The 20,659-nt window shown below is 46.5% G+C and overlaps 1 protein-coding gene across 3 annotated transcripts in view; it reads right to left on the minus strand.

Moving 5' to 3' along the window:
* The window catches only part of SHPRH (SNF2 histone linker PHD RING helicase), a 139,748-nt gene that overhangs the window by 63,284 nt on the left and 55,805 nt on the right, over window positions 1–20,659 (minus strand). For all 3 annotated transcript variants that reach the window (XM_044292552.1, XM_044292551.1, XM_044292553.1), the window contains 4 exons: window positions 17,613–17,875; window positions 14,227–14,829; window positions 8,341–8,592; window positions 3,513–3,591 (listed from right to left, as the gene is read on the minus strand). In XM_044292552.1, the coding sequence (XP_044148487.1) occupies window positions 3,513–3,591; window positions 8,341–8,592; window positions 14,227–14,829; window positions 17,613–17,875 (1,197 nt within the window). The remainder of the gene's footprint in view (window positions 1–3,512; window positions 3,592–8,340; window positions 8,593–14,226; window positions 14,830–17,612; window positions 17,876–20,659) is intronic.

Genomic DNA, 20,659 nt, shown 5'->3' on the forward strand with positions numbered 1-20,659 from the left:
CTCGCCAGAAAGGGAGAAATAGTGCCGCACGGAACACCATAGCGCCAGCCAGGGGAATTGGCTACAGCATCAGGAGATGGCGTAGATACTCTACCTATGACGGGAGCAAAGTGGCTGGGAACAGACAGGTGCAATTGCAACGGCAATCGAAGTGGCCTGTACATCTCGCCCGGAAGGGAGAAATAGTGCTGTATGGAACACCCCAGAGCCAGCCAGGAGTAATGGCTTCAGCATCTGGAGTAGGTGTAGGTACACTACCTATGAAAAGGGGCAAGGCAGCGGTACAATTGCTCTTAACTCCCCAACCTACAGGAGGCGATAGCCGAGCTAACCGCTTGCCCAGAACAGGAACCCCCTGTAATGAGGTAGAGTGGCGAACACCACCACCAGGATGGGGACCCTGTGGAAACACTCTCAAATGTGTAGAGGATAGCCCCTGGTATAGGGGAACCAGGAAGGCTTGTCAGGGACAGCCTATGGCAGTGGTGCAGGAATCCCCCTGTTAAGGAGAAGGCGTACGTATCAGAGACACCGCGTAGGTGACTCAGTATGCTAAACACGGGGACGGCTGCCTTACCTGTGCGGTTGAATACCTGTGCGGTCAGGGGAGCACCATCCGAAAATCCACTAGAGGGGATACCAACCCTGGGTAGGAAAGGTTCCTCCGTCCACATTCGTCTTGACCTCCCAGAGGGCTTCTGTATGGAGGAAGACCGCCTGATGCTCTGTTCCGAGGGAATCGGCGCAGAGGTGTCCCCAGAGGCAACGGATGGGGTGACAGGAAGGATTCGTCACCAGCCTCAGGCCTGTCCTGGGGGGGATCCGAGGATGCCGAGGAGGGGTGGTACCCCGTTGAGACCACCCGAGGGAGTACCGTGAGCTACCCCTAGCCGAACCCGGGTGCAGGTACCCCTAACTGAGCGTGCCCCATCTGCAGGGAGGACCCTGGGAGGGCAGAGGTGGCCGCAATTTGGATTGGTAGCGGCCAGCGACACCGCCAGGGAGAGGCGGTCAAGGTTCCCATGGCATTGACACGGAGGGAGCCCATTCATGGGGGACCGACACAAAGGGATTGTTCGGGGAAAGGATCTGGGAAGAGGTACTGCACCCAGCAGGGACAGGCTGACCGCACGGCAGCCATTGTTAGACCCAGAGAGGTGCAGACAGCGGACGCACGTGAAAACACGTGGCGACCGAGGAGAGGCTGGGAGAGGAGATGCTCAAAAAGCAGCCAGCAGAGGCTGTCTATCCTGACCCGGACGCCCTGTTCCCCCAAAGAGGCGCTGCAGCAGCTTGTCCCCCCAAAAGAGGTGGTCAGTAGGGCTGCAGGGGACATGAAGCAATTGAGGGGAGGGAAGGGGTTAACCACCCCCTTCAGCAGAAAAAACACGTTAGCCCAGGAAAGGGTGAAGAGATAGCCCCTCCCAAGGGCCGGGCGGGGCTCAGAAAAGCCCGGGAAGCAAGGAGGAGGGGCCGGGAAGATTGCGGCCTAGCAGGCCCAAAAGCCGGGGCCTCGATTTATTAAGGCGGCCGGGAATGGAGCGAGGGGGGCGGGGCGAACCGCGGCCGACAGAGGGCCCACCGAATCATAAAAATAGGTGAGGAGGGTAGGGGGGGAGAAGCGACACCTAGGGACAGGTGGATCAGGGCAAACGGAGCACCTGGGAGCCGGGAACGGGCCACAGAAGATGAGGCCTAGTCCCGGCAGAAGCCGGGGACTAAAGTAGCGGAGAAGCCAGGGAGAAGACTGTGTGGCCAGGGAGGAGAGAAAAGACCAACCAAGGGAGAAGAGAAGGGAGGGGAAACAAGAATATAACCCCCCCCCCAGAAAAAAGGGGGGGTTGGCTAGGGGGAAGATGGAGGCTCCCCAGGACCCCCAGCTAAGGTGGATCCCATCCCCCTGGCCACAGGAGGGAACCTAACCCTGGGGCAGGGACACAGGGACAGGGGAGTATACTCACCATCAGATATACTCACCATCCGATGTCTTCGGGCGCAGCAGGGTCACCCCTTCGGCAGACTCAACACGGAAACCGTGGGAATGCCGGCAAGCCACTGCGGATGCAGTCCGTGGGGACTGGGTGACCGGCGATGGTACCGAAGTACGCGCCCGCAGGGGGGCAACTAAAGTGGAACACGATGGAGCCCCAGCCTGCAGCAGGTATAACGGTGGAGAACACCGAGACCTGCGGAAGAGAGAAAAAAGAAAAGAATAAAAATAAAAAACAGCAGAACCTGCAAAAAAGCAGGACAGGTCTGCCTCCTACGGACACTAGACTAAAACTGAATAGCCTCGTGCCTGTGGAGAGGGTATAGCCCACCTGGGAGGAGCCAACACTTTTTGTGTCTAGTGCCTCCTAGTGGTAGTTGGACATATACCCATGGTGCTGTGTCCCCCAATGCCATGCACGAGAAAGAGATACAGCATGTTCTATTCTTGTCTGCAATCGCGGACAAGAATAGGCACTTCTATCATAGGGCCGGTCATGTGCAGTCCATACCTATTTTATTCTTCTCAATAACATTAAATTTGCATTGTAAAGACAGAGCCTATGACAAATTATCGCATTCTCCGCACATATATAAGAGATTACAAATGGAGTTAAAATTCTCAAAGTTCTGAATGTATTAAATATATTACTATTCAGGGGAGATGACTCTGCCGGGACCTGGCCTTGTCAATTAGGAAGGAGGGGGAGAGGCTTGCAGAGGGATGAGGAGGAGCACGCGTGCGCAGAAAGGCTTGGGTCCGCCCCTACTGCACTTGACTTATTTGAATTTGAATAGATCACTAAGTGAAAGGTATCATTGCATTCAGGTGAGCTAGCCCTACAAGACATTGAGGGAGGTTTATCAAACTGGTGTAAAGTAGAACTGGCTTAGTTGCCCATAGCAACCAGATTCCACCTTTCATTTTCCAAAGGAGCTGTGAAAAATGAAAGCTGGAATCTGATTGGTTGCTACAGGCAACTAAGCCAGTCCTACTTTACACCAGTTTGATAAATCTCCTCCATTGTGCCTGGTTTAACAGTGAATTTCATATTGACAGGCTCCCTTTAATGAGGTTGTCTCAAGAAGACCACCAAGGTCTATATGATTTTTTAGGGATGCTCAGCATTCTTCCATGAGCCAAGCAGCTCGGTTCCTAGTCTGGTAAATGTGTAATATGGCAGATTTGAGCTTCAGTAGCCGCCATGTCATCTTACATTTCCCCTGCATCTGCAGGGGAAACGTCAGGTTGCTGTTGCGGGGAAGCTGTAGGTGCCAGACTTACCAGTGGTCTGGTGATCACTACAAGGGCTCAAACCCGAAATTGTACCAATGATGTTATGAAACTCATGTCACCAATACATTATATAAACCACTGTTGGAGAGCAAGACAAACTGCCTCACTTTTGTCTTCAACTCAAGTATGTATAATGGGTGGGAATGCAGAGATGTAAAGAATGCCATTTTTAGCTAAGACTCATTTTAGGAATGCTGTCTTGTCCTGGGTATCGTAGCAATGTTACCTTCTAAGCCCCTCTGTACTGGAGTTCCACTCACACACCACCTATTCACCCCTGTTAAACGCAGAGCCATTTCAGCAGCCTGAAAAAAAAAAAAGAAAAAAAAAACGTACATTTTTGAGCCGGGACTATATTTTAACAATTTGCTGCTTGTTATCTTGCCCCACTTCCCACCACCAATAAAAAAGCCCATAATATTGCCTTTGGATTTTCACCATCTTTTCTCTGTACCTTATTCGACTATTAGGCTGGGTTCACATCACGTTTTTCTCATCCCTTTTAACGAATACAAAAAACGTATAAGTTAAAAGAATGCCTCAGACTGATGCCATACAGTAGCAGTGTAGTGTTCACCGTAGAGTTCCATTGTAAAAAAAACAGAACAAAAAAAAGTATACATTTTTATTACTGGACTCTGCAGGATACAAGAACGTAGTGTGCTGCGTTTTTGTATCCTTTTTTTGTAAAGTATATTTCAAACTGAGATATAAAACGTGATGTGAACCCTCCCTAAAAAAAGAAAAAATAAGAACTAAAAAGTGGTGGTTCTAAGCCATAAAAAAATGAAATTGAAAAATTATATTTTAAACAGAAAAAAAAGTTATTACCGCATTTGCGCTGCTAACTTTCTCTAAATGGAAGTGTTCTGAAAAGGAGAACTACATGATAATCTTCCTGCGGTAGCTTCTTCTGAGGCCAAGTTCACACAGTCTTCCCAGTCAATCGCTGTAATTCATGGGCCTGGCGTGAAAGGCCATGATTTTTATGGTTTTAATGGAATGCACATGAATTTTAATTCATCCTAAATCTTGTGGCTTTTAACCCTGAAGTTACAGTACTTCACTACTGGATCTCATGCGTTTGATTATAAGATCTAGGAGGGGATTTGAATGGAAGAGACTGATGAATAAGGGTCCATTCACACGTCCGCAAGTGTTTTTTACAGTCCGCAAATTGCGGATCGGCAAAACACAGACAGCGGTTATGTGCGTTCTGCATTTTGTGGACCACACATGGCGGCACTATAATAGAAATGCCTTTTCTTGTCCGTGTCTGCAGACAAGAATAGGACATGTTCTATTTTTTTGAGGGGCCGCGGAACGGAAGTGCGGATGTGGACAGCACACAGTGTGCTGTCCGCATCTTTTGCAGTCCCACTGATGTAATACATTCGGCGATGAACCACTAGAATAATCAAGCAATCAGTGCAGTCATACGCCCACTATTTTTGAAGGCCCGTCTATCTCTATAGCACAACAGAAAGCTGGAAAGACACTTCCACAGTGAAATAATCTACATCGCGCCGCACCAGGGACATCTCGCAATAACACAGAGAGCAAGCTCTACAACACGGGTAGCTGCATCAAAACGCACGGAGTGAACCCAGCCATGAGGGGGCAAGAGCAACAAGCAGGACGCCAAGATGACATACGTCCGGGAGGAGTGGTAATGTAACCATCTTTATTCTAAAGTACTGGTATACACTAACAATCAATGCTATGTAATCCTAATCGACTGCAACACTACTAACAAGTGTCGGTATACCACCTGAACAAAACTACGCTATACTGCTCCAATCTGCAGCAACACTACTAACAAGTGTCGGTATACCACCTGAACAAAACTACGCTATACTGCTCCAATCTGCAGCAACACTAATAACAAGTGTCGCTATACCACCTGAACAAAACTACGCTATACTGCTCCAATCTGTAGCAACACTAATAACAAGTGTCGGTATACCACCTGAACAAAACCACGCTATACTGCTCCAATCTGCAGCAACACTACTAACAAGTGTCGGTATACCACCTGAACAAAACTACGCTATACTGCTCCAATCTGCAGCAACACTACTAACAAGTGTCGCTATACCACCTGAACAAAACTACGATATACTGCTCCAATCTGCAGCAACACTAATAACAAGCACCGCTACAATATTTGAGCAACAATACCTTTTTGCTCTGACCAGCTATAATGCTACGATAGTAATAAGGCTACTTTCACACTTGCGCTTGATCGGATCCGTTCTGAATGGATCCGATCATATTAATGCAGACGGAGGCTCCGTTCAGTACGGATCCGTCTGCATTAATAACTTAGAAAAATCTCTAAGTGCGAGAGTAGCCTGAGCGGATCCGTTCAGACTTTCAATGTAAAGTCAATGGGGGACGGATCCGCTTGAAGATTGAGCCATATGGTGTCATCTTCAAGCGGATCCGTTCCCATTGACTTACATAAGTCTGGACGGATCCGCACGCCTCCGCACGGCCAGGCGGACAGCTGAACGCTGCAAGCAGCGTTCAGCTGTCCGCCTGGCCATGAGGAGGCGAGCGGAGCGGAGGCTGAACGCCGCCAGACTGATGCAGTCTGAGCGGATCCGCTCCATTCAGACTGCATCAGGGCTGGACGGAGGCGTTCGGGTCCGCTCGTGAGCTCCTTCAAACGGACGCTAGTGTGAAAGTAGCCTAATACTATTATAGCTGTGATTTTACAAATATTGGGGAGATTTGTATACATCCCTATCAGAGACATAAAAACATACCTAAGGCTTGGATTACCACCAGGCTGTATGCAACTTTCTCTGGAGGATAACCTGGTTCTATATATTTGGCGGCGACTAATCGATGGTATGCTACTGAAAAACTCCACTAATATTTACTATTGAGTTTGGTTGATCACCTTTTTATATACCTATGCACAATTGTTTTTTTTTTTACCTATGTGCAATTGACTATATATATATATATATATATATATATATATATATATATATTATATTCATTTTGGTGAAGTTTGTTTTATGTACATATTTGAATGAACTATTCTAATCAACTACAACAATGATTGGCACCACGGAATTGGTGTATTTTAAATTTTAGATTTTTAATTTTGAATCTTTAACATTTTTATTGGTTTTCCATACCTAGCATTTCAATAAATATGGTTGTTTCTATATATATATATATATATATATATATATATATGTGCTTTTGAGGTGTATCTGAGTAGTTCATATGACACTAGGTAAGTGAGTGCCCTCCAACTTTTATAAACTTTCATACTATAATAGAAATGCCTTTTCTTGTCTGTGTCTGTGGACAAGAATAGGACATATTCTATTTTATTGAGGGGCCGCAGAATGGATGTGCGGATGTGGACAGCAACACTGTGTGCTGTCCGCATCTTTTGCGGCGCCACTGAAAATGAATTTGCGTAACGGATGCGGACCCTTTTTGCAGACGTGTAAATGAACCCTTACAGAGATTGCTAAGGCCCCTTGCACACGAACGTATGCGGCCCGTGGTCGTGGTGCGGCCCGCAAAATGTGGGCCGCAATGCACGAGCACAGTCCGTGGGGCAGCCGCAGAGGATCGTGGACCCTTTCACTTGAATGGGTCCGCAATCCGGCCGTTCCGCAAAAAAATAGGACATGTTCTATCTTTTTGCGGAACGGAAGTACGGGACGAAACCCTACGGAAGCACTCCGTAGTGCTTCCGTAGGGTTCCGTTCCATGCTTTCGTTCCGTATCTCCAGATTTGCGGACCCATTCAAGTGAATGGATCCGCATCCGTGATGCGGAATGCCCACGGAGCGGCACCTATGTATTGCAGATCTGCAAATGCAGTCCGCAATACGGCAACGGGAAGCACGCGTTCATGTGCAGGGGGCCTAAGACAGTGTGAACCTGGCCATGGAAGAAGTTACCTACCGTAGGAGGGTTATTGTGTAGTTCTTATTTTTTAGAAAACTTCCATTTTGAGAAAGTAGGCAGCATAATATTTTATTCGACAAAAGATTTAGCAGCAATATTGTAGAGATAAATATTCCCAATGCGAGTCTCTGTTAATGGCTCTGATGGAAAGAGAGGGGTTTATCTGCAAGTTAATCCTCATTAAAATAATAGGAAGAGTACTCTTGATAGACCTAGATAAACATGCAAACAGAATAACAACGTGATGACCAGTATCATGTCCGAAGCGCTGATTAGTAACAGTACCTGCACGTAAAGGGGAGGTGTGGTGCCCAGGTCTGAGGGCTGGTCTGACAAAAAGTGTTAAAGGGGTCTTCCAAGATTATTTTTTTTAAACTTGCTAGAGAGCAGGGGACTGTATGAAATAAGGAAAAGAGCCTCATTCACCTTTCAATCCTAACCCTCTGCCATTCCACTGCAGCGGTCAGGAGCGGGATCAATGGCACGTGACAGTTGCAGTTCCAGTGGGGACGGGAAAGGTGGGGATGGAGCGGTAACGTGGTAACTGTGGGACATTTAAAATGTGAGGGACGTTTTTTTTGTTACTTCACACAGCCCTCCCGCTGTCAAAAAAATTGGAAAACCCCTTAAAAAATGAGATTCTGTCATGCTAAAACGCCAGTAAAATAAGATGTTAAAGACTTTAGACAGAAACTAGTTTTATATCTAAAAAAAAAAAATCCACAAATAATTTTTTCATTTTTTTTTTAAACAAAGACTATTCACACATGGGTTAGTAAACATTTCTTACAGAGGTCTCAGCTGTTTAAAAGCACAGAAAAGGCAGGCTACCTTACGGAGCCATACATGGTTAATGTTTTTACATTGTCTCATACAGTCAACCCCTTCTGGAATGAAAGACAGTGATCAGCTGATTGATAGTAGTCCGGCTGATCGATCCCCAGGGGATCAGTCACCTCTTGCCAGACCGTTCCCCTGCAGGGGCCCCTAATTAAATGGCCAGGTCTGCCAGGGATCCATTCTGATGTTACAATGCCCCAATAGGCCCGTGGACAGTCTTCATGAGATAGCCCCAGTCTTCCAGTTTTAACATTGCTACACAGACCATTTACCTTTGCTGTTGTGCATTCCACCATTTGTGCTTCATCTAAACAAATCCGCCACCACTCCACAGCAACAAGCGGGCTCGGTATTGCCATGTAACGCTTTTGGTTCCGGAACCGCCGGCCATCTTTGCTGTTGCTGTGAGGAATGTCTACATAATTTAACTCCGTTCTCAGAACATCATAAGTGGTTATGACTACGTCTTGCTCTGCTAACATCTGTGGTTGTAGGAATCCATGTTTCTTTACACCTTGATATACCTAAAGGTACGAAGAACACACCTATTACGGGCCACTTATTAACAGCGCACATAAAACAGGTCAGCCAGTTTCACAGTTACAAATCTTCAGACAGTTGTCCTTCCAGTAGATGTATATGTCAAAGTAACATCCTCATGCATGTTAGGACACAGTGTTTCTCCGACCAACATGGGTCAGAGCATTACACTGCCTCCACCGGCTTGCCTTCTTCCCATAATGCACCCTGGTGTCAACTCTTCCCCAGATAAGAGATGGAAAGGCCATCCACACGATGTAAAAGAAAACAGGATTCATCAGAGGAGGCCACCTTCTCCCAGTGATCCACGGTCCAGTTCTGATGCTCACATGCCCACTGTAGGCTCTTTTGGTGGAGGATAGGGGTCAGCATGGTGAATGTGACTGATCTGCAGTTGTGCACCATATATAGCAAAATGCAATGCTCCATGAGTTCTGACACTTTTCTATCATAGCCAGCCAGTTCAATACTGCTGACTTATACTCAGGATAGGTCATCAATATCTGATCACGGGGGATCCAATTCCCTTGCCAATCAGATGGTGGGCACTGCTACCTCTTCCTAGATCATGTTCATTGGTCACGTGGCCTTTTGCAGCTCAGTTTAGGGTTGTTGCGGGTATCGAAATTTCGATACCCAATCGATACTTTTGTCCCGGTATCGATACGATACCGGGATTTCCGTTTTTTCGATACTGGGCTGCGCTTCTGCGCAGCCTAGTATCTCTGAACATGAGCGCGCTGCTATCGGTGCGCTCATGTTCTCTCAGCAGCACGGGGAGAAGGAAGCTGTCCTCCCTCCCCCCTGTGCTGCTGCCGCTGCCACCAATGAGAAGAGAGGGGGGGAGGAGGGGCGGGCGCACTGCGCCACCAATGAGGATAGAGGGGCGGATAGGACTATTCCCATTTCCCACAGAGCGGCGCCCAGCGATGTCTCAGCACTCACCATTAGTCCTGGGCGCCGCTCCGTTCGCCCGCAGTGCCCCATTACTGTCTCCTCTCCTGCTCCACATGCTGCTGATTACTATCGGAGCGATGGGAGGAGACATCAGCTTCACTAGTGGGCGTTCCTTCCCCCTGCGCTGCGATTGGACAGCGCTACAGCCAGGAAGAAGGAACGCCCACTAGTGAAGCTGATGTCTCCTCCCATCGCTCCGATAGTAATCAGCAGCATGTGGAGCAGGAGAGGAGACAGTAATGGGGCACTGCGGGCGAACGGAGCGGCGCCCAGGACTAATGGTGAGTGCTGGGACATCGCTGGGCGCCGCTCTGTATGGCCTGATAGTGAAAGTCAGTCTAACACAATACAGGAGGCGGGTGCCGGCAGCAGAATCGCATTGCCGGCACCCTGCCCCTGACAGGGCGCTGCGATCAGAGGCAGTCAACCCCTCAGGTGCGGCACCTAAGGGGTTAACTGCTGATCTGCCAGTACCCGCCTCCTGTATAAAGGGGTAATTTATCATTGGTGGTTCAGTGTGCCCCTCAACCCCCCATCCCATTAAAATCTTTGGTGGCACAGTGCGCCGGCCCCTCTCAACCCCCAGTATTAAAATCATTGGTGGCAGTGGCCACAGGGACCTCTCCCCTCCCCCTCATTGGTGGTGCAGTGGCAGCTTCTGATCGGAGCCCCAGCTGTGTAAGCCTGGGGCTCCGATCAGTTACCATGGCAGCCAGGACGCTACAGAAGCCCTGGTTGCCATGGTAACATCCCTGATGCTGTGTGCACAAGGCACAGAGCAGCAGGGACAGTGTGAAGTCCTATTCACCCTGATAGAGCTGAATAGGACAAGGGATGAAAGATCCCAGGTTCTCGCCCCTAAGGCTACTTTCACACTTGCGTTCAGAGCGGATCCGTCAGACGGATCCGCTCGTATAATGCAGGAGGTGGATCCGTTCAGAACAGATCAGTCTGCATTATATTGTAAAAAAAATTCTAACTGTGAAAGTAGCCTGAACGGATCCGTCCAGACTTTTACATTGAAAGTCAATGGGGGACGGATCCGTTTGAAGATTGAGCCATATTGTGTCATCTTCAAACAGATCCGTCCCCATTGACTTCCATTGTAAACAGTGGCGACTCTAGGAACAATATATAGGGGGGGCACAAAGATACCACAGTCAAAAATGGGGGGGCAAAAACAAAATAAGATTACAAAATACGAGAGAGTTGCGGTCTGCAGGGATACAGTTATAATAAAACAATTTACTTACAAAAGAAGCTATTCAGTCGTCTGCTGTGCTGTCCTCTGCTTGCTTCCACGGATTCTTTCCCCTTCTTTCTGTCTCTCGTCAGTGCACAGGCGCACTGTTATGGTGGATCTGTGGAAGACACACTGTTATGGGGGATCTGTGGATGACACATTATGCCTCTCATTAGCCCTCATTATGCCTCTCATCACTCCCATATCAGCCCCCATATAAGCCCTTATGCCTCATTAGCCCCCATTATTCTTCTTATTAGCCCCATTGGCCCCCATTATGCCTCATTAGCCCACATTATGCCTCTAATTAGCCCCCATTATGCCTCTTATTAGCCCCCATATGCCTCCAATTAGCTCCATATGCCTCCAATTAGCCCCCATATGCCTTCAATTAGCCCCCATATGCCTCCTATTAGCCCCCATATGCCTCCTATTAGCCCCCATATGCCTCCTATTAGCCCCCAATTAGCCCCCATATGCCTCCAATTAACCCCATATGCCTCCAATTAGCCCCATAGACCCCATATGCCTCCAATTAGCCCCCATATGCCTCCAATTAGCCCCCATATGCCTCCAATTAGCCCCCAATTAGCCCCCATATGCCTCCTATTAGCCCCCAATTAGCCCCTATATGCCTCCAATTAGCCCCTATATGCCTCCAATTAGCCCCCATATGCCTCCTATTAGCCCCCATATGCCTCCTATTAGCCCCCATATGCCTCCTATTAGCCCCATAGACCCCATATGCCTCCAATTAGCCCCCATATGCCTCCAATTAGCCCCCATATGCCTCCTATTAGCCCCCAATTAGCCCCCATATGCCTCAAATTAACCCCATATGCCTCCAATTAGCCCCATAGACCCCATATGCCTCCAATTAGCCCCCATATGCCTCCAATTAGCCCCCATATGCCTCCAATTAGCCCCCATATGCCTCCAATTAGCCCCCAATTAGCCCCCATATGCCTCCAATTAGCCCCATAGACCCCATATGCCTCCAATTAGCCCCCATATGCCTCCAATTAGCCCCCATATGCCTCCAATTAGCCCCCATATGCCTCCAATTAGCCCCCATATGCCTCCAATTAGCCCCCATATGCCTCCTATTAGCCCCATATGCCTATTAGCCCCATATGCCTATTAGCCCCCATATGCCTCCAATTAGCCCCATATGCCTCCTATTAGCCCCATATGCCTCCCATTAGCCCCATATGCCTCCTATTAGCCCCCAAATATGCCTCCACTTAGCCCCCAAATATGCCTCCAAATGCCCCCATACATCTCCAATTAGCCCCCAAATATGCCTCCAATTAGCCCCCAAATATGCTTCCAATTAGCCCCATATGCCTCCTATTAGCCGCATATGCCTCCTATTAGCCCCCATAATGCCCCCAGCAGCCACATTTTTTATAAAATTAAAAAAAAAAACACTTACCTCTCCTGCTCCTGGACGGACGCCGCCTGCCATTTTCTCCCTCCTCAGTCGACTGTGCGTGCTCTAAACTGGCGCGCACAGCGTGAGGTCACAGAGCGACCTCACGCTGTGCGCAGCCCTGCACAGCCGACAGCCGAGGACCAGGAAGTGGTGAGTACAGAGCGTTCACCACTTCCTGGTCCTTCTGTACTAATGAGCGCTTCCTTAATGGAAGCGCTCATTAGTATTCACTCGGGGGAATCAGCGGGGGGGCACCTGGGGGGGCAAGGAACAACATAGGGGGGGCAATTGCCCCCCCTCGCCCCCCTCTAGCGACGCCACTAATTGTAAACATTGTAAGTCTGGACGGATCCGCTTGCCTCCGCACGGCCAGGCGGACACCCGAACGCTGCAAGGAGCGTTCAGGTGTCCGCCTGCTGAGCGGAGCGGAGGCTGAACGCTGCCAGACTGATGCATTCTGAGCGGATCCGCATCCACTCAGAATGCATTAGGGCTGGACGGATGCGTTCGGGGCCGCTTGTGAGCCCCTTCAAACGGAGCTCACAAGTGGACACCCGAACGCTAGTGTGAAAGTAGCCTAAGGGGGGAAATAGTTCTTAAATAAATTTCACATATATAAAATATATAAATAATAAACATATTACATATCGCCACGTCAGAAAAGTCCAAACTATTAAAATATAAAAAAAAATCTAGGTGGTGAACGCCGGAACAGAAAAAAATTAAAAACTGCGTGATTCGCCATTTTTAAACATGCGGAACGCACGTGGCTTTTTTGGTTTATTTTTTTTCGCGTGGTATCGAATGGTATCGAGTATCGCAATACTTTTTCATGGTATCGAAACCGAATAAAAAATTTGGTATCGCAACAACTCTAGCTCAGTTCCATTCAAGTGAAAGGACCTGGGCTGCAATACCAAGCACAGCCGCTATACAATGTATGCTGCTATGCTCGGTATGCTATGAGGAAGCTGCAGCATTAGAGAAGCGCTGCGGACTCTTCAAACAGATGATCAGCAGGTGGTCCTGGGAGTCGGACCACCATGGATCTTTCCTGAGCACAGGCCATCAATACTGCCCTTCTGGAAAACCTCTTTAGCAATTTGTGTTACAGTAATTGGCTATCCTTTAGTCCCCACATGCATTAATGAGCCTTGGACATCCATGAGCCGGTCACTTGTTCATCATTTGTCTTTCCTTGGACCACTTTTGGTGGAACACAGTCACACCTGGGGATGCATTGACTCAGTCACCTAGCCATGGCAATTTGGCCTTTGCCAAAGTTGCTCAAATTTGTATGCTTTCCCATTTTTCCTGCTTTCACACATTTGCTGACTAATAAATCCCACCCCCTGACAGGGGCAATTATGAGATAATTCCCTTTAATTGGCGTGTATTGTTATGTACTGAACACCATTTTTCAAAGTAATTTTTTCAAATGATTAAAAAGGAAAAGTACAAAAAAAAGTGAAGACTGAAGATATTATTTGATTCTAGTGATGCCATCTTCATTATTAATGGAGTAATCTCACTTCAGCATTTAGTATGTAGAGAAAGTTATGACACAGCACTTTATACATTACTTATATCCAGGGGTTACGACCACCCTGCAATCCAGCAGCAGTGGCCGTGCTTACACACTATAGGAAAAGCTGCGGCCTCTCAGGTGGTTGGGACCATGGAACTGTGCATAGGCTGGTGCTTTTTTCCTATAGTGTGCTGGATTGCAGGGTGGTTGTAACATCTGGAAACGAGCAGTGTATAATGTGATGGAAAAATGAATCAAACCAGCAAAGGAGGCAGTATGGTCAATAACAATACATTAGTAAGTGCCCTGTATTAATTTTTGTACATGATAAATATCATTTGCTGAAGTGAGACAATGCGATTAAGTATATAATGTATGGTATAAGTATATAGTACAACGTTTTACCAAAATACTATATTACACTACAATACAAGCAAAGCAAATAATATTCTTACCATGACATGAAGGGATGATGATCGAACATGACGGTTAATTTCATCAACCCACTGGTGACAGATGGAACTGGGAGAAATGATCAAGGTTGCTCCTGTTGGAACTGGGTTCATTGCCACAAGACAGTGTGGGCAATAGAAAGGTGTGGTGCTGACACTTTCTCTCTTATAGTTTACACACTCAGCATGTTGCCATAGATGGCACTGCAAGCACTGGACTCGGTCCTTGAGGTCCGGATGCCTGAGACCACCACATATACATTCAAAACGGTAATCAGAGGTACTAATAGGGAAGACAGGACTGTCATGGAAGTCCATTTCCTGAGATATCAAGTCCAGATCATCTTGCTTTGTTCTTAAATCTGTAGATTCAGTAGACCTCTCATCTGGCACAGGAGAACCTTGCAAGGTATCTAACCGCTCCGGCATTCCATTATTTGCAGGACGGCCCTGAAGCTCTTTTTCTGGTGTACTTGTTTTACTCAGCGCACAGTAATCATGATCTTTTGACAAGACATTTAGATCCGCACCAGCCTCAGAAGGATCTTCATTGTTTTCCCTGAGTTGAGTCCCACCACTTTGCAGTCTCTTGGAAGATCTTGTATTCTGCAAAAAAATATCAAATGTATTAGCATGAGACATGAACAGTTTGTGGTGAAATATTTAAAGGGAATCTTTCACCAGATTTATGTTGCACATCTGAGAGCAACATAAGTTAATGACAGCGATCCAGATTCAAACCCTGGGTCAATAATCTTTTTTTCTTATGCAGTTGTCCTACAGTCACTGGTTAGAAGCTCCAGCTCAGGAGTCCTTGTCTTGATGAGCTTCTGCCAACACTGCTCTCCCGTGAAATACTGATGGCTTTCTTCCTAAACTGTGTGTAGGCAGTAAGCTGCCATGCTGTTAACGATGGTGGGGAGAGTTGGGGGGCTTAGGATGGTTGTGTATATAGAGCTGGAAGCTCATGAATACAAGAACTCCACTGTGTATGCCCATCATTGAGCATCACTCTGGTTACACTGTAACTGCTGATGTACTTGGTGTGACCTTATTGGACTTAGTCCTTCCGAGCAGTGATGGGAGCTGCTCACCACTGATTCTAAGAAAACGATGTGTTGTTTGAATCAGGGTTTGTGTCACTAGTTTACTGTATTCTGCCCTCGGATACGGCAACACAAACCTTATAAAATATACCCTTTAATTCTTCTTCCTACACTCTTGGCAAAACAGATGGAATTCAGTATCTCCTCCACTCACATCCACTACAGAAGAAATACAGACAATAAAGACTAATTTAGCAATGAAGGTTAGAGGGATTTGCCAGTTCTTTCAAACTGGGAAATCCTTAAAGGGGTTATCCAATTTCACAAACAGGCCCCCTTCCTCACAGGTAATATACTTACCCTGCTCCCTGCGCCGCGCCTGGTCCCCGCGCCACTGCATCCGTTGTCGGAGGGAGCAACCAATGGCATGCAGGGACAGGGAAGAGCCTTCCTAGCATCGCGGGTGGCGCTAGGGAGGCTCGTCCCCATCCCCACCTGCCATTGGCTGCTCCCCCCGACACCGGATGTTTTCATCCGCGCACAGGGCGAATCAGCAGTGGCGGTGCGGGGACCAGGAGCGGCGCAGAGAGAGGGGTAATTATGTTACCTGTGAGGGGCCCGGAACATTGGGGGCCGATTGTGAAATTGGATAATCCCTTTAAAGGGAACCTGTCACACTGAACATGTGTCTGAGTCACAGGCAGAATGTGATAGAGCAGGAAGAGCAGATTGGCATACAGTTTTGAGGGAAAAGATTCAGGAAAACGTTGAAGTAAAGAAGGAGGTGGTCCTATCAGTGATTGACAGCTATCTCTGTATACACAGTCATAGAGGGAAGGTTGTCAATCACTGATAGGACCGCCTCCTTCACTTCAGAGCCCAGAATGAGCAGGAATTTGAATGAAATAAATACAAGTTTTACTTAATCTATTCCAAAAATCTATACATAAATCTGCTCAGCTCCGCCTGCTCTATAACATGATGCACGTAGGTTACTTTGCATTTTCATGGTGACAGGTTCCCTTTAAGATAGGCTGTCAATATTTGATTGGTCAGGGTCGGACTCCTGGTATCTCTGCTAATCAGCCATTTAATCCCTTCGCTACCAGCTGGAGTGATGGGCATACATGGAGCCATGGCCAGCGGGTCTCCACTGTTTCAAACAGTAGAGACCTGTGGCTAATTACCGCGACCGTCAATAATGACGATTGTTGTAATTAAAGCCTCTAGATGCCGTGATCAAGTGAGATCACGGCATCTAAAGGGTGAAAAACCCAGAGGCTCGCGCTTACGGGCTTCTTACTGGCATCCACTGTGGCCAATGAGGATGTCGGTAATTGAATTTAATGCCCTAAGTCTCATCAGCAGGTGGCAGGCCAACATAAGAAATTAGCAATTCTGAGCAATAAACGGATGTAAAAAATCCATGATTATTTAGAATTAAAGAAAAAAATTATTGGAATTTGAAGGCTCAAATGCGAGCTTCAAAATCATAACAAAAGTAAAAAAAAAAACTTTATATAAAAAATTCAATAAAATATAAAAGTTTAAATAAGAAATTAGCAATTCATTAGCAATTCATTCTGTAGAATGAAAAAAGAAACATAAATAACAAAAAATATAAACATCATGCATATCACTGTGACCGAATACGCCCGTACTATTAAAATATAAAAATATTTTCCCAATACGGCAAATGGCGTAATGGAAAAAAGGGTCAAAATGGCCAATTTGCCATTTTTTCATCGCTTCTCTTACCCCAATATATTTTTTTAATATAAAAACTATAGATTGTCCCACAAAAAATGAGTCCTCACACAGCTCAGCAGATATAACTATAAAAAGTTATGAGTGTCAAAATATGGTGATGTAAGAAAAAAAATATATACATTATTTTCAAAGTTTAAATTAATTTTTACACTATTTAGACATAAAAACCTATACATATGTCATATCCTTGTAATCATACTGACCCAGAGAATGAGGGGCACAGGTCAGTTTTGCCGCAAACGGAACAAAACCTTTAAGGAATCGCGTTTGTTTGCCAATTTCCCCCTATTTGGATTTTTTTTCCCACTTCCCACTACATTGTATGCCATATTAAATGGTGGCATTATAAAGTACAACGTGTCCCGCAAAAAATAAGCCCTCATATGGCTATATGAACGGATCCTATGGTATCACAGAGACAGTCACTACCAAATAAAGCTGTGTGGAGCACAACGGTGTAAACAGCAAACTGGGAAGGGAAACCCGTCTGATGGATAAAAAAACAAGCAACGTTCCTTTCCCCTGTAAAGCAGAAGTCACCATGAACACAAATACATCTCCATCACAGCTCACCAATTTTTGGACTGTAGGTTTATCTCGAATCATCTGATCTTTGTAATTCACCCCTAGCTTAAAGGATCCTTGAAGTCCACGACCTTTGACCTGCTCCACTATCTTTTTGGAAAGTAGCTTATCCAAGGTCTTTTTGAGCAGTCGGTGATTTCTCTGCATGTCATAACTGTACATGGCGCTTACATATTTAAGTATGCCAACTGCAGACACACCTCTGCTGGTGCTCATCTCCTTAATGGCTGCTAAAATCATGACCCGGAAGCCTGTTCAAAGAAAAAAAAAGAAAAAATTTCAAGCATAAGACAACTCATAAAAAGGCGTTCTAAAGTGAATACTCGCAGATTTGAGGCAACCATTTTTCATATGTCATACTATGCTATGATGAGATAACGAACTGGTAAACTCAGTACCAGAGACCTGCAGATGTCAAAGCAAGCTAAAGGTATCCCCATTCATCTCAGAAGGAACCAGACACTTATCCAATTACTTAAATTTGGTTTTCCTATTATAAAGTTAATAGACAGAAAATGCCCTAAAGGTTTGATCAGTATTGGGTATATGACTACTGAGACCCCCGCTGATCCCGAGAACTTGAAAGAAGAAAGGAGGCAGAACCAACAGAGAATGTACAAAGCCCGTGCATGAAAATGGTCAACATAAATGTTTAACTGCATATTTGCTGTCATATTATTATTATTATTTTTTGTTAGTATTAGTGCTAGGCATGTATACCAGAGTTAGTTAATGATTGCCAAAAAATCTGTAATTACTTTCATTCGTGTCCCCTGTCCCATTATTGTCCCTTAAAAGACTGTTGCTATGGCTTGTCTGTCTCCAGCTCATTGTAAACAGAAGACAGAGGGGCAGTCTTTCACACTGCATGCCTGCATTAGGCTTCAGAGTGAGGAGGCGTGTCTCTCAGTAATCCAATCTGATTGGCTGGCAGGGAGCTGCTGGCTACAACAAGTGTGTATGTGAAGTGAGGAAAGGCAGTTATGACCTCAGAGAACTGGCAGAGGAACCATCTTGAGGTGCTCATATTGTAGGGTTCAAAAAACTCAAGAAAAACAGTGCTATATGAAGAAACTAAAGATTGCTTTATGCATAATGCTGCACCAGCAGTAACATATGCTAAAAATGTTTTTTTTTTTTTTTTTTTTATGAAAACATGACAGTTACCCTTTAACATTCAATGTCAAGATTGCTTAGATCTTGAGGTGCACTTGACAGTTTAGCCACCAGCAATCCTTCCTGACTCCCCAATAAGCATTCAAGTTTGAATCATCTACGTTTATGTCATGGGATCGGCTAAAGCCAACATAAGCATGTGGCATTATAGAGGCATATACAACCTTATTACATTGTCTGTACAGAAAGTATAATGAAAGGGTGCTAATGGGCAGGGCCGGCGTCAGAACCCGGCAAACCCGGGCAAGTGCCGGGGCCCACTGTAAGTTAGGGGGCCCACTCGTCTCCGCGGCGGCCCCTTTAAAATGTTTGCATACAGCCAGATTCATTCATGCTGTGCAGCGCCCGTCGCCTGGCCCCTCTCTCACGTGATCTTCTGACTCCGAGTCCAGGCACTGCAGTTTCCATAGCAGCGCACGCCGCCCGCACTGATCAATGATCATCCTCTGAGTCTGACTGACTGTAAGCCCGCCCCCAGCCAGAAGCAGGACTCGTCTCGGAGCAGCTGCAGAAGACAGGACTGATAGCCGAGCCCAGAGCTGGAAACCTGGCGCCCAGAGGAAAGCAGACAAAGCTGAATGCTGCTGCAGTGCTGCTGCTGGATTTCGTTTTGAATTTAGAATTCAGGTGAACTAGTAAGTCTAGTAAGTTACTAGTAGTAACAGACAGTCACAGAAAGACCAAATCTTGTAGTATTTATGTTACATGAATGGGGGGGGGGCCTGCCGCCTGGGGCTACAGTGAGTGTCACGACTCAAAGTCACTATCTACACCAAAACACCTAAATAAAGGCTCAAAGGAGCCAATAATTGAATAAAGAACAATTACCATGTGTTGATTTGCTCTTGCTCAGCATCAGCACTACACATCATGTTATGTTATGTTATGTTATGTTACTAAGTCCTTGTATAGCGCTCTAGAGGAACTCAATCCGATCGAAGCGCTTGTCGACGGCTATATTGGTGGGCCCCTACATCATCCTACACAAAAAGCCAGGTCTTAACCAACTTCCTAAATTCCAGGTAATTTGATGTTGTTCTAATGTGTTCTGGGAGGGAGTTCCAGATCTTGGGGGCCAATACTGAGAAACGTCTGTCCCCCCTTGTCTTGAGGCGGGTTCTTGGCACCGACAGAAGGGAGGCTGAGGTGGATCTCAGTTCTCTAGGAGGATGGTGACGTGTTATCTTTTTTTGCAGGTAGATGGGACCTGTTTTGTAGAGAGCTTTGTGTGTTAAGCAGCACAGCTTAAACTGCACTCTCTCTTTCACTGGGAGCCAGTGGAGTTCCCTGCGTGCTTTTGTGACAGAATCTGTCCAGTCTAGTTTCTTGATGAGCCGGATGGCTCTGTTTTGACAGTGTTGCAGAGCTCCCAGATCTTTCTCTGGCAGCCCCGCATACATTGCATTACCATAGTCCAGGTGGGAGTTGACTAGAGCTCCCACCACAACCTGTCTGCATGTGTTGGGGAGAAACGGTAGGGCTTTTTTTTAGAAGGAATAGGGCGAAGTTTGCTTTCTGTATTACTTCTTTAATCTGGGGACGGAGGCTCATTTCTTGATCCAAGATTATCCCCAGACTCTTTCCTTGTGTGGCGATGGCAACGTTTTCCCCAAAGATAGACGGGGCGGCAGCCTCAGGTGTTTTATGTAGTGCAATAAGCTCAGTCTTGGTCGGGTTAAGTTTGAGGTGGTTATGTGCTGGCCTTATTTAGTCCTTCTTGCGTGAGCTTGTAGTCATCAGCGGATTTCGATACTCTCAAAAGGATCTGTGTATCGTCCGCATAAGACTCATAGCTGATGTTATACTCCTTCAGAATAGCGAGCAGAGGTCGGACATATATATTAAAGAGTAATGGCGAG

This window comes from Bufo gargarizans, chromosome 4, assembly GCF_014858855.1.
Source record: "Bufo gargarizans isolate SCDJY-AF-19 chromosome 4, ASM1485885v1, whole genome shotgun sequence".
Taxonomy (NCBI): domain Eukaryota; kingdom Metazoa; phylum Chordata; class Amphibia; order Anura; family Bufonidae; genus Bufo; species Bufo gargarizans.